The 12,113-nt window shown below is 39.1% G+C and overlaps 1 protein-coding gene and 1 long non-coding RNA gene across 2 annotated transcripts in view; both read left to right on the plus strand.

Annotated features, from left to right (window-relative positions):
* LOC137049012 (sodium- and chloride-dependent GABA transporter 2-like) overlaps positions 1–5,156 on the plus strand; it is a 35,147-nt gene extending 29,991 nt beyond the window's left edge. Inside the window, exon 16 of the mRNA XM_067427409.1 lies at positions 4,881–5,156. Within this exon, the coding sequence (XP_067283510.1) occupies positions 4,881–5,042 (162 nt within the window). The 3' untranslated portion in view covers positions 5,043–5,156. The remainder of the gene's footprint in view (positions 1–4,880) is intronic.
* Positions 5,157–8,263: 3,107 nt separating this feature from the next.
* Positions 8,264–11,204, plus strand: LOC137048638 (uncharacterized). Its single transcript, XR_010899489.1, has 5 exons — positions 8,264–8,595; positions 9,098–9,138; positions 9,364–9,517; positions 9,763–9,848; positions 10,530–11,204. It is a non-coding gene; the product is annotated as an uncharacterized lncRNA (long non-coding RNA).
* Positions 11,205–12,113: the final 909 nt, after the last annotated feature.

Genomic DNA, 12,113 nt, shown 5'->3' on the forward strand with positions numbered 1-12,113 from the left:
CCTACCACTCCCTTCCGGGATCAGGTGGTGAACCTGCAAGCGCTGCCTTCGGAGGAGGCAGACCCAGCCCTGGCTTTGCTGTGTCCGGTCCGCGCTCTTCGCGCTTACGTTGACCGGACCCAAAGCCTTCGGACCTCAGAGCAACTCTTCGTCTGTTACGGAGGCCAGCAGAAGGGAAAGGCTGTCTCCAAGCAGAGGTTAGCCCACTGGATAGTGGATGCTATAGTCTTGGCCTACCAGTCCCAAGACGTGCCTTGCCCGTTCGGTGTAAGAGCTCACTCCACTCGGAGTGTTGCTTCTTCCTGGGCGCTGGCGCAAGGCGCCTCGCTGACAGACATATGTAGAGCTGCGGGCTGGGCGACACCTAACACGTTTGCTAGATTCTATAGCTTACGTGTAGAGCCGGTATCTTCCCGCATCCTCGCCCCCAGTGGCCAGGAGCGCTAAGTGCCCGTTCTAAGTGTCGGCTTGCGAAACGCCACTCCCGCCCTCTGGGCCGGATACGTGCGTCTATTGTCTCCAGTTGTGTTCCCCGGGAAACCGGCTAACCCTGTCGAGCTCCTCCGTCACCCCTCCGGTGCCAGACGTTGCGGACCGTCTGACGCCAGGCCTGCACCCGTATGCTTGTGAAACGTGGCTGTAGGCTGGGTTCCATATGTAGCGGTTCCCTCACGGCAACCCCATATGTGTATTCTTCCACGGTATCAGCTACCCTTCGGGCTAGCCCCGTGTCTTTCCCTCGACAGAGCCCGCTCTGTCGTCTCTGGGCGTGTTCTTTCCCCCCTTCAGTCAGGCTGGAACCACCCCAGAGACTGCCATATGTTGCACTACCCTGCCAGGTTAGTCCTTATGTGTATTCTGCCACCTCTCCTTCCTGAAGGACGTGGGCCCGCAGCGTACCCTCTCTCTCAAGCACGAGGTAGGCACGCTTTCCCAGCGTTATCCAATAGTCATTCTGAGTGGGTCTTGCAGAAACAGCAGTGACTGTACTCCCTGCTTGGAGCCCTGACTTCCGTACCATACTAGACGGTGCAGTGCGCTCAAGCAGGACGCTGGAAGGGCCAGCATCCTGGCGTTTTCCATAGGGATCCCATTCGTCGGTTCAGTTCTGACGTACGTCGAACGTGACCGACTGAAAGGGAACGTCTCGGTTACGTATGTAACCCTCGTTCCCTGAAGGAGGGAACGGAGACGTACGTCCCGTCGCCAGATGCTGTGCTTCCGCTGGGAGTCCGGTCACCTTTCGGCTCCTCAGTAGGAAAAGCGCTGATCTACCATTCCACTTCCTATTTATACCCGCGCTGCGGGGCGGAGCGTGGAATGCGTGATCGCATGCCAAATTTCATTGGCTCGTTGTTAGATGCTCGAAGTAGGATTGGTCTCTAAAGTAAGATCCCATTCGTCGGTTCAGTTCTGACGTACGTCTCCGTTCCCTCCTTCAGGGAACGAGGGTTACATACGTAACCGAGACGTTTTCTATGTATGCAACTCAGCCTACAGGCTATGCCCATCGATTAAATATCAACAAGTTGGTTAATCAAATCCAGGGACACACTGCAAGCGTGAGCGTCTCGGCTGCGTGGCGTGTCCGTTTTTGTTTCGGCTCCCATGTTAACAGGTTCTGCACACTGACTGTGACGCGCGGAAAACGCGTGCATGCTACAAATAGAAGAGCGCTATTTTTCACGCGTGTTGGGAGCGTCTCCAGGCAAAATAGAATAGGAAAAGATGTTTATATATCATTTTGACACGAATACATATTATTAAATTACATTTTCATGTTTGAAAGTCTGTAGGTTTACATAAATGCAGATATAGGCCTAATTGTAATAATAAAAAACGACAATTATCGATTTTGAAATATTGCAACTGTCAATACAGAACGAAATATTCTGTAGCCTATTTTGCCGTCAATACCATAGATATGTGGCTTCTCGTTTTCTTTGCTGTATCAGTAGGCTATTTATGTTTAACATTAAGAATAGGGCTTCCCTCCGCATCAATAGCAGCAGCAGCGCTGCGTCAGACACGCTTCTAGTGTGCAAAGGCAGAGAAAACGCCACGCAGCCCCGTGGCTGACCCGCAACAGAAACGCCACGCGCATCCGCGGCATGACAGTGAAAAAAGTTACATGTAGAGTGCATTATGGGCGCCAATATTCCGTTTAAAACCGGAATAGTCCTGGGATGAAACTGCTCACTTAGAGGATGGATACCCTCGGTCACATCAGCGCGATTAGACATTGAACATTTTAAATTTAAAACAGCTTATTATGTAGGTAACGTAGCCAATGTGTCCGATGCTTTCACTTGATGCAAACGTTTGTTTTTGTGATTAAAATACATCAAATATTACCAAAACATCTGTCTTCCTGTGTGCAGAAATTTGTTTATGTAGCCGTGACAACAAAACGCGTGCGCGCATGCCTGTGATGCTCCGTGCGCACCGCGCGCCAACCCCATAGACTGGCCAACCCGCAAGCCTTGGACTTCTGAAAGTCTGAGGAGCCACTCGTGTTGCTACCATAGATATACATAATAAATAATATACTTAATTACATAATATACTTTATTATGTACATCTATGGTTGCTACTACTCTCCGGCACCGCCATCTTTATTTTGAGTCTGACGAATCGACGCGCATATTTTGCGTCGACGTATTTTTTGCGTCGACGTCATCGATGACGTCGACGCGTTGTCCCAGCCCTAATGTACAGTCTTTTGTGAAGTTCATAGAACATAACACACTTAGCCCAGTCAAAACTGAATAACTGTTGAGTCAATGCTGCCTTCACGTGCTTTCGGAAGTTTCCTACTTCCCACTTCAGAAGTCGTGATTACGAGCTTGTTGTGTTCAGGTCGTTTGTTGTCGGAAAGAATGGAGGACGTCAGGTTCATACTTTTGCGCGTCTTGGGAAAATGTTTTTTTAACACTATAACCATTTCAGTCATTTCCCGGTCCCAGAAAATCATAGAAACATTTCCAAGCACAACATATAAGCATATTGTTTATAATCGCATTCACAATAAAAGTATAATGTCACCCTGTAGCCCAAGACTGGTTTCCCACTGAAGCTAAGCAGGGCTGAGCCTGGTCAGTACCTTGATGGGAGACCAACTGGGAAAACCAGGTAGCTGCTGGTAGAGGTGTTAGTGAGGCCAGCAGGGGGTGCTCACCCTGTGGTCTGTGTGGGTCCTAACACCCCAGTATAGTGATGCGGACACTATACTGACAAAGAGCACCGTCTTTCGGATGAGACGTTAAACCGAGGTCCTGACTCTCTGTGGTCATTAAAAATCCCAGGATGTCTTTCGGAAAAAGAGTAGGGGTGTAACCCCGGCATCCTGGCCAAATTTTCCCATTGGCCTCTGTCCATCATGGCCTCCTAATCATCCCCCTATTCTGATTGGCTTCATCACTCGGTCTCCTCTCCACCATAAGCTGGTGTGTGGTGAGCGTTCTGGCGCAATATGGCTGCTGTCGCATCATCCAGGTGGATGCTGCACATTGGTGGTGGTTGAAGAGAATTCCCCTTCTATGTAAAGCGCTTTGAGTGCCTTGAAAAAGCGCTATATAAATCGAACGCATTAATGTAGCCAATGCTTAAAGACTAAAATGTTAATATTTTTCATCCATACATCCTATTGTATAGCTACTTTTACCACACTATCTAGATAGTCAGCTTGTTCACTATTCTGGAATGATGGTCAACTACATGCGATTTTCGATGTGTTTAAAATACACAATATGCTTCAAATGATTGACAATTATTAATTTATGTGAATATGTACTACTTTAACGACAACACAAGACAATGAAACGGAAAAAAAAAAAACTAATAAAACACCTGCCACAGCAGAAATTATGTAATGGATTACATAATTCACAATGCTTCGTGGGAATGCGTGATCACTACAAAACTATTTGCTACAGTTTATGTTTCCATGGTAACGGAAACTTATCTGGTGGGTGGATCTGTGGGGAATGTAGTCCATCACTGTGAATTGGACTAAGGAACACTATTTTATAAAAAAATGCTCTAAAAAAATCACATAAAAAAAACAAAAAAAACATTATCACTTAATAACCTTATTTAAGATTTACAGAGTACTTAAAGGTGCACTATGCAACTTTCCGTCCACTGGAGGTCGCCTATTCTAAACAAAGGTGTAGTTTGATGACGCCAAGTGTGAGCGCAGTATCTTGGGACATGTGGTCTTCACCTTACAGCCGGTGGAAAATAGGACATGGGAAGAAATCATGTTCATGGATGTGGTTATTAACGTTACTGTAGTGTAAAGCAGAGCAGGACTGAGTGTTGTGGAGCTGAGCACGGCCGCTGGAGCGATTGTTAAACAAACACACGGCTCCCGGGACTTTTATTATGACGGGACGAGACACAGTCGCCGGGCACGCACTTCTGCTTTTTCCGGTCATGATTATAAGGTAAAGCAGCTCTGTTTATCATATTAGATACATTTAAGTGTGTTTCAAATTTAACGTTAATTTAAGTTAACGCAGATATGACGCGATTGACAGGCGACTCCTTCAAACGCTATGCTGAAACGTCCCGGTCCTTAATTAAAATCGCAATTTTCTCACAATTTACAAATAGTTGGAAACATTTGGGATATTGTAGGTACTCAACTAAACAAAATGTATAACAGCGGCCTAGTGGTTTTTGGATATTTTACTGCAAAAATACTACATAGTGCACCTTTAATTGTTAAAAATCACTTTCTTTATTGAGCAATGAATGGGATTTTTTTTTAACTTCTGGAAACCTACTGATGTGATCTATAACAACCCATAACTTCGAACACACATTTAATGTAATTTAAGGAAATTAATGTAACAATCTCCTTTCCATTTCCTTAGGGTCGTGACATCATCACCCCCTCTAGTGACCTGAAGCAGATCCGACCAAACAGTCCACGCCTCACACTGTTTAATCATGTAATCATTAAAGCACAGAGATCTCAATGCATTCAGGAAGATGGAGCAGAGAAAGCGAACACAGAACACAGCAGTGGAGTTTGAGAAAGAAGAATGATGATTAGGACTTTATATACTATAAAAATCCATAACATAGTCATATTAAATATCACTCAGGATGTCAAACGACCAAAATTAGCTGGAATTCTGACTGTTAATATGCATAATTGTTTTTTTCCAAGGATATTCTCAGGTGGACTACAACTATTTTCATATGCAGCCGAGGCAATTTAAAACCATTCAATGAATGTAAATAATGTTCAGCCTAAGTATTCAAGAATTAGAGTGATGTAAAATAAAGCCACAAATAAATATTTCCAATAGTATTCTAAGTTTGTGGTTTGAATATTAAAGCAAAATGACTATATTCCAAGATTTAAAATGACCATTTTGTGCAGTACAAAACTTTGTAGTTATTAGCAACATATAAATGACATTTTAAATGACAATTGCATGTTTATAGATCTCAGAATTCATTGTAGTCTAAATATGTTCATTTGAATTGTTAATATCTGTTTACATTTTTTTTTTTTTTTTTGTATATGCATTTTTTTTTTCATTTGTCAAAATAAGTATATGTCATTACATTGGTGACTGAAGCATCTAAAACTTTTCAATCTCATTTCTATAAGGACTATACCACTTGAGATATCTGAAATATTTCCTTTAATTAAAAAGTATTTCATCCTATCACATTGACACATCCTTTTATTTCAATTTTTACTACAACTGGTCATTTTTTGCCTCATTTATTCTTTGTTGCGTCTATATGATATAAGTGGACACCCACTCCAAAAACTCCAACTAACTGTTCTGATAAGAACAGTTTTAAATACAGGTGCACAATTAAGATATTGCTTGACTATTTGTTTATCATAATTCCTGTACTAGGAGTTCAATCTCTCTTTTTCTTCCAGCTAGTCATTAGCCTTTCTTATCGGAGTCTCTCATCCATGTAATCTGAAGGGACATTCAATTAACAGATAATGTCATGTGATGGCTTAGGGGTGTATCATCACTGCCTGTCGTAGCACAGGGGAGGGGCTTAATGGAGGATTTGTTTCTAGAGGACCAATAGGGAGCGGCTCTCAAAGGGAGGAGTGTCTAGGATGGTTCGATTGCTGGACAAGTTCTTTTAAGGATAATTATTAGCCCTACATTTTGATACTATATTGTTATTCTGGACTAGAAATCCTAGCATTTATTTATGGTCGAAAAACAATCAAAATTAAATTTACTTGCATGAATAATTGCATTTTAGAACTCATTGAATCCAGTGAACTTGCAGTAGATTATTTGGTCAACATAACTGGTTAATGGAATGGTGTTAACCTCATGAATCACACTCTCAGAAAAAAGGTACAGTGCTGTCACTGGGGTGGTACCCTAAGGTACAAAAGTGTACTCACCCCTAAATGGTGCATATTAATACCTTAAAAGGTACATATCAGTACTTTAAGAGTGCGAATTAGTACCTTAAAGGTACATGTTAATACCTTTTCAGTTTTGTACCTTAGGGTACCCCTCCAGTGACAGCACTGTAGCTTTTTTTCTAACAGTGCACTTGTAGGGGAATTTGATTATACTTTGATACTGAGCAGCATCCAAAACCATTAAAACTTCGCAAAATAACAAACAAACACAGCATTTAGACACTTGATTCAAAAAATAATTTTATGTAAATATCTAAATTAGATCTGTATACAAATATTGGACCCGCTTTACACTCACCTAAAGGATTATTAGGAATACAATACTAATATTGTGTTTGACCCCCCTTTGCCTTCAGAACTACCTTAAAGGAACTGTATGTAAGAAATATATTCAAATTAATCATAAAATGGGCCTGCTATGTTCATTTCAAATGCGTCCATGTTTATTTCAAATACTTATATATCACTGACAACAGTAGTCTGGCCACGATATTGTCATTTAAAAGTTGTTGTTGCAGCCCTCAACTGATATTGTTGTTGACATGTTGTGTTTTGGCCTGAAGCTCCACCCTCCACCTATCTACCAATGACGAAGTCAGTAGTGTGTCTGCATCTGGGTTGCCAGCTCTGCTCTAGTTACCACAGCTGCAGCTACAAACCTTCCTGCTGGATCCTGCAGCCTATCTGGCAACCTTGAGTCAGGGGGAGGGGGAGAGGGGATATATCTGCAGTACCGGTTTTGGCCACAATCTTGCATAGACTTCCTTTAATTATACGTGGCATTGATTCAACAAGGTTGAATCAATTCAATTAATTTGAATTCTTTAGAAATGTTGGCCCATATTGATAGGAGAGCATCTTGCAGTTGATGGAGATTTGTGGGATGCACATCCAGGGCACCAAGCTTAATAGATGCTCTATTGGGTTGAGATCTGGTGACTGTGGGGGCCATTTTAGTCAAGTGAACTCATTGTCATATTCAAGAAACCAATTTGAAATGATTTGTTATTAGGCCTACTGCATAAACACACACATGCACTTGTTTGTTTTTCACTTTGAAAACTTTACATTAATGCTATTTAACCCATTTGTGCCCACATTTTTCTGATTGGTTTCATGTATAGTCATGTTAATAGTGTCGTATATGAACATGTTCAGCATTTATTTTCTCCAGGTTTCTTTCTTTCTTTCTTTCTTTCTTTCTTTCTTTCTTTCTTTCTTTCTTTCTTTCTTTCTTTCTTTCTTTCTTTCTTTCTTTCTTTCTTTCTCTCTTTCTTTCTTTCTTTCTTTCTTTCTTTCTTTCTTTCTTTCTTTCTTTCTTTCTTTCTTTCTTTCTTTCTTTCTTTCTTTCTTGAAAATTGTATTTGAATGTGCAACAACTACAGATGCCGGTGGGCAAATATGTTGTATGGACCCCTTTAATGTCAAATTTGAATAAGGAGAACATCTGGCATCTAACTCAAAATAAATAACTGCTTTCAACAGATCAATCTTTAAACATATGTATTATGTATAAAAGTTGAACATTCGATGCAAACTCAAAAAGGATAAATTTTATAATCTAATTAAAGGGTCCTTGAGTGATTAGAATGAAATGTATCGATTCCAAATTTGATGAATGTTCCTCAATTTGACCCTTACAAGACATAATATCCTACAACATTATATTTGCCTCTATCGAATTAAGGTCTACTGTACAGTAGAGATGTCAGGCAAAGGGTTAGGCTATGTTTAAGGTGGGATATTATGAAACCAAAAAGCACTAAACAAGACCAAAAACCTTGTTTTATTAACCTGTTAACACAGTATACACTGTAAAAAGTAATTCAGGGTGTTGTCTGTAGGAATTTATTTTAAAAAGTATATTTATTCCAATAAATTGATTTTCTTTTATTTTTGAATTAATTTAAGTTTTACATAAGTAAAAAGTGTGAATGTTTTTGCAACTTATTATTACCTATCAAAAAAATGATTTCCCTGACCTTCACAATAAATTGTTTCTACAAAACTCTATTTAAGTGTTTATATCTAAAGTAAAACGTCACGACACGCCCACATGCTGCAGCAAAACAACGAACAAGATCGTTGCGCGTTGTCACCTGGCTGTACCGGACCAGTTTCGGGTTTCTGTGGAGTTTTTGAGGATCTTACAACGTGCAACCGATGTAAGTATAGCTATTTACATTGCAAGTTAGGTTTTAGCCGAATGAGCACGCATTTTTTAACTAAAATGTAAAAGCGTCGCCTGTTTCAGACAGCATTAAGTTTGTCAGTTTTGCTGGCGCCGCATGAGGCCTACCGAAGGTCGTGAAATTAACAATAAAAGTTACGTTAACTGTTAGGTTTGTAGTTACTGTTATCCCCGCATGGCTGAAAAATATGAGGACATGACATAATATATTCCTGGTGTCTCTGCAACGTGGTATCATGAAAGTTCGTAAATGTGTTGTTGTGTTGCAAAGCAGCTGTTTATGGACCTAGTCCGCTTCAACATTGTTTAATCAGTTTTTAAATGCTTTAACTTAATCTGTTGATATATTTGTCTGAAATATTTTGAAACCATTTGATCTAGTAAAAAGATTATATATTTATTTTGCGTTGCATTAACATCAATGATCCTGATATTTTCCTAAATAAACTTTTGTTTCATCTGTGTTGCTTCTTTAGAAGACCATCAAATCTATTGGGAGGAAAAGTTCATGGAGTAGGTAAGCTTTAAGCTTTGTAGGTTGAATTGAGATAAATGTTTCAGAGGTTTGTTGTTATCTGTCATTTAAAGGAATTAAGGTAACCAAAAGTCAGTTATTGAGTGTCAGGAAAAAAGGAACGGAAAAAAAAAAGTATCATCCCTTTCTGATTTTTGGATTGCATTAAAATGAAAGGTTGTCAATTCTTGTGTTCCAAATAACAGTTAAACAATTGATGTATTGCAGGTAAATGAAGAATTCCGAAGGTGTGCTGCAGTTCCACTAGAATCAGTGTTTATGTCCCAGCTGGACAAGTACTCCAAAACTTCTCGACCTGTTTAGTGCGAAGGGTGGAGCGGTTGGTCAACGCATCAATAACTTGTTAATGGAACTGATACAGGTGAGGCAAAAGTGGTAACAATGTTGAAGGGGCATATTCATACAATAAGTACTTTATTCTCTTGTCAATAGATGAATATTGCAAAAAACATTTTTGTTTACAGCTGCTAATTAATTTTAAATATAAAAGAAAGAAATATGCCGGTAAGCTCTGTTAAATAGGTAGTACAGACCCACACTGATAATTGCATTGTAGTTATATTGCCTGCAAGATTCAGTTTTTCATTATTCATTTGCCAACTATAGGATCCAAGTACCTCTGTGGTGAAGGAGAGACTCTGAGATGCGAAAACATGGGAGAGAGTGGGCAAGAGCTCATCTCTGACTACTATGTAAGTATTGTTTAAAAAGCATAGTTTTAATTTTTTTTGGGGGGGAAGCTTTTATTCCTCAGATATCAATCTTATGTCTGTCTGAGTTTAATACGGAGCTGGAGTTGAGGATTGGTTAGCTTGTCTAAGAACAAATACTATAATTGGGTGGAAATGGCTTGTCTGATGGCTCAGTCAAAAGTTCAAAAACACACCTACAAACAACCAAATGTATGCACAGGAACCAGTTATCAAAATTAATCTTTTGGTCTTCCAGTGGCTAGTAAAATTGATTTAAAATATACTGTCATATTTTTCAACTGCAGCTTCACAGAAGTAAAATCCTTGTTTACATGAATGCAGGAGTTATTAATTATCTGCTGATATAATTGTAAGAGTGGCATTTTCAGATACTTTTACTTAACCACACCTATGTGTTACCAGCTGAACCCCTCTCCCCTTTAAGGATTTAGGCCTTGGAGGTGACTTGTGTATGTGATTTAGTCTCGCAGGTTGGTTGTGTCAAGTGAGACTGTACTGAAAGTTGTACTATGAAGCCAATTCAACAGGCCAGGCTTACTGTGCAGGAGCTGGCTCGACCAAACTTAAAACCTTTTGTGAACTTTTAATGTGTGATTTTATTGAAGGCTTTTGAAGATTGTTCTCTGTTGCCATTTATTGTTCTGTTTATGTCTCATACAGGGAAAAACAGAGAGCAGTGTGCACAAGGACTTGCGCAATATGCAGATATATGTCTGTCGTGAACCAGATGCAGTGGGCATCATCATTGAGGGAATCCTAGGGCATGTTGCCTGCTTCTGGGTATGACATATGCTCTGAACCTGCAGTATCCACCACAACTCTGCAAAACATCTGAGATGTTCCAAAGACTTTTTGTGGGACTTGACACACTGCGCCCAAAACCTTCCTCTTGATTCATGACATTAAAAAACAAACTTCTGATTTAGTTGGTCAAATGCCAGCCTCACACTCATAAATGGCAATCTTGTGTTTTTCAGAAGATTGTTCTGAATGTTTAATTGTTAATTGGCTAGTAGAATATGGCACAGATTGTACTTAAAATGTGTTCTTGTATTAATTTATTATGTTTTAATAAATATGAAAAGGTAATGTACTGTACATTTTATGTATCGCTCAGGTGAAGAGTCACTGTATTTTAATGTCAGTGTTAAGAGTACACAGATTGAACTTTGAAGGTGTTCAATGCTGCACTTAAAGATGAGGTCAGAAGTTTCTGTAATTTTTTATGTTACAAATGTTTACATTACCATTATTGTTACATTAAAATTGATTACAGAAAATGTACCCAATTGTTTATGACAGCTGTTATAGAGCAATAAACGTTGGAAACGAATACATCGCTTTCCTTATTTATTAAAGTTATGGCAATGGTAACTAATTATTTAAAGTGGATTAAGAAATAATTTGTCTAAATTAATGAGTAAATTAATTAATTAAAATAAAAACAATTTTTATTTTAAATTTTACTTATTTTAACTAAGTATGATTTGGTTGATATGCTGCTCATTAACACAATGGTTAAACTCAAATGTTTTACTTTAGCTTGTAGACTCTACTTAATTTTTTAGCATACAGTAAAATAGATAATACTGATTTTTACCAACTCAAAAAACCAAGAAGTTCACTAAACTTACAAAAAGTAGTTGGAAAATGTTGCCTTAATTTTTTTGAGTTTTATTTAAGTAACAGTTTTTACAGTGTACACCATTTCCCCATTATACTTACAAGTCATTTGCCCACCGGTATAGTTATAGTTACCACTTGGACTTTTGACTAAGTATACAGAAAACAATAGATCTGTCGACATTCATGATATATATATAGGGGGAAAAAAAACAAATCCCTTATTTGGTTGTTTGCTTGCGTGTCATTGAGATATAAAACATGAATAATAACTAGAAAAATACTTACAAAAGGAATATGTCAACTATACACATGAGGCATCCAACTCCCATACTCTGTGGCAACTATAGTTGCTGGGGGGCTTATTTAAAGTGTTCCCATTATGAAGACCTATTACACATTTGAATTAAGGGAATTATAGAGTGTTTTACTATAGCTGTTTTAAAGTCTTTTACAATACAAATGTTGATATTATTATTTTTTTTACAATGATGTACACAATAAAGGCCCTGTCCACACGAAGCCAGCGCTTTCCCAATCCAATCTTTTTTTTTCTTGTTTCAAGAAATATCTGCGTCCACACGAGATTACAAAAACGGACTAAAAACGATGTAGTTTGCA

The sequence above is a fragment of the Pseudorasbora parva genome, chromosome 20 (genome assembly GCF_024679245.1).
Source record: "Pseudorasbora parva isolate DD20220531a chromosome 20, ASM2467924v1, whole genome shotgun sequence".
Classification (NCBI taxonomy): domain Eukaryota; kingdom Metazoa; phylum Chordata; class Actinopteri; order Cypriniformes; family Gobionidae; genus Pseudorasbora; species Pseudorasbora parva.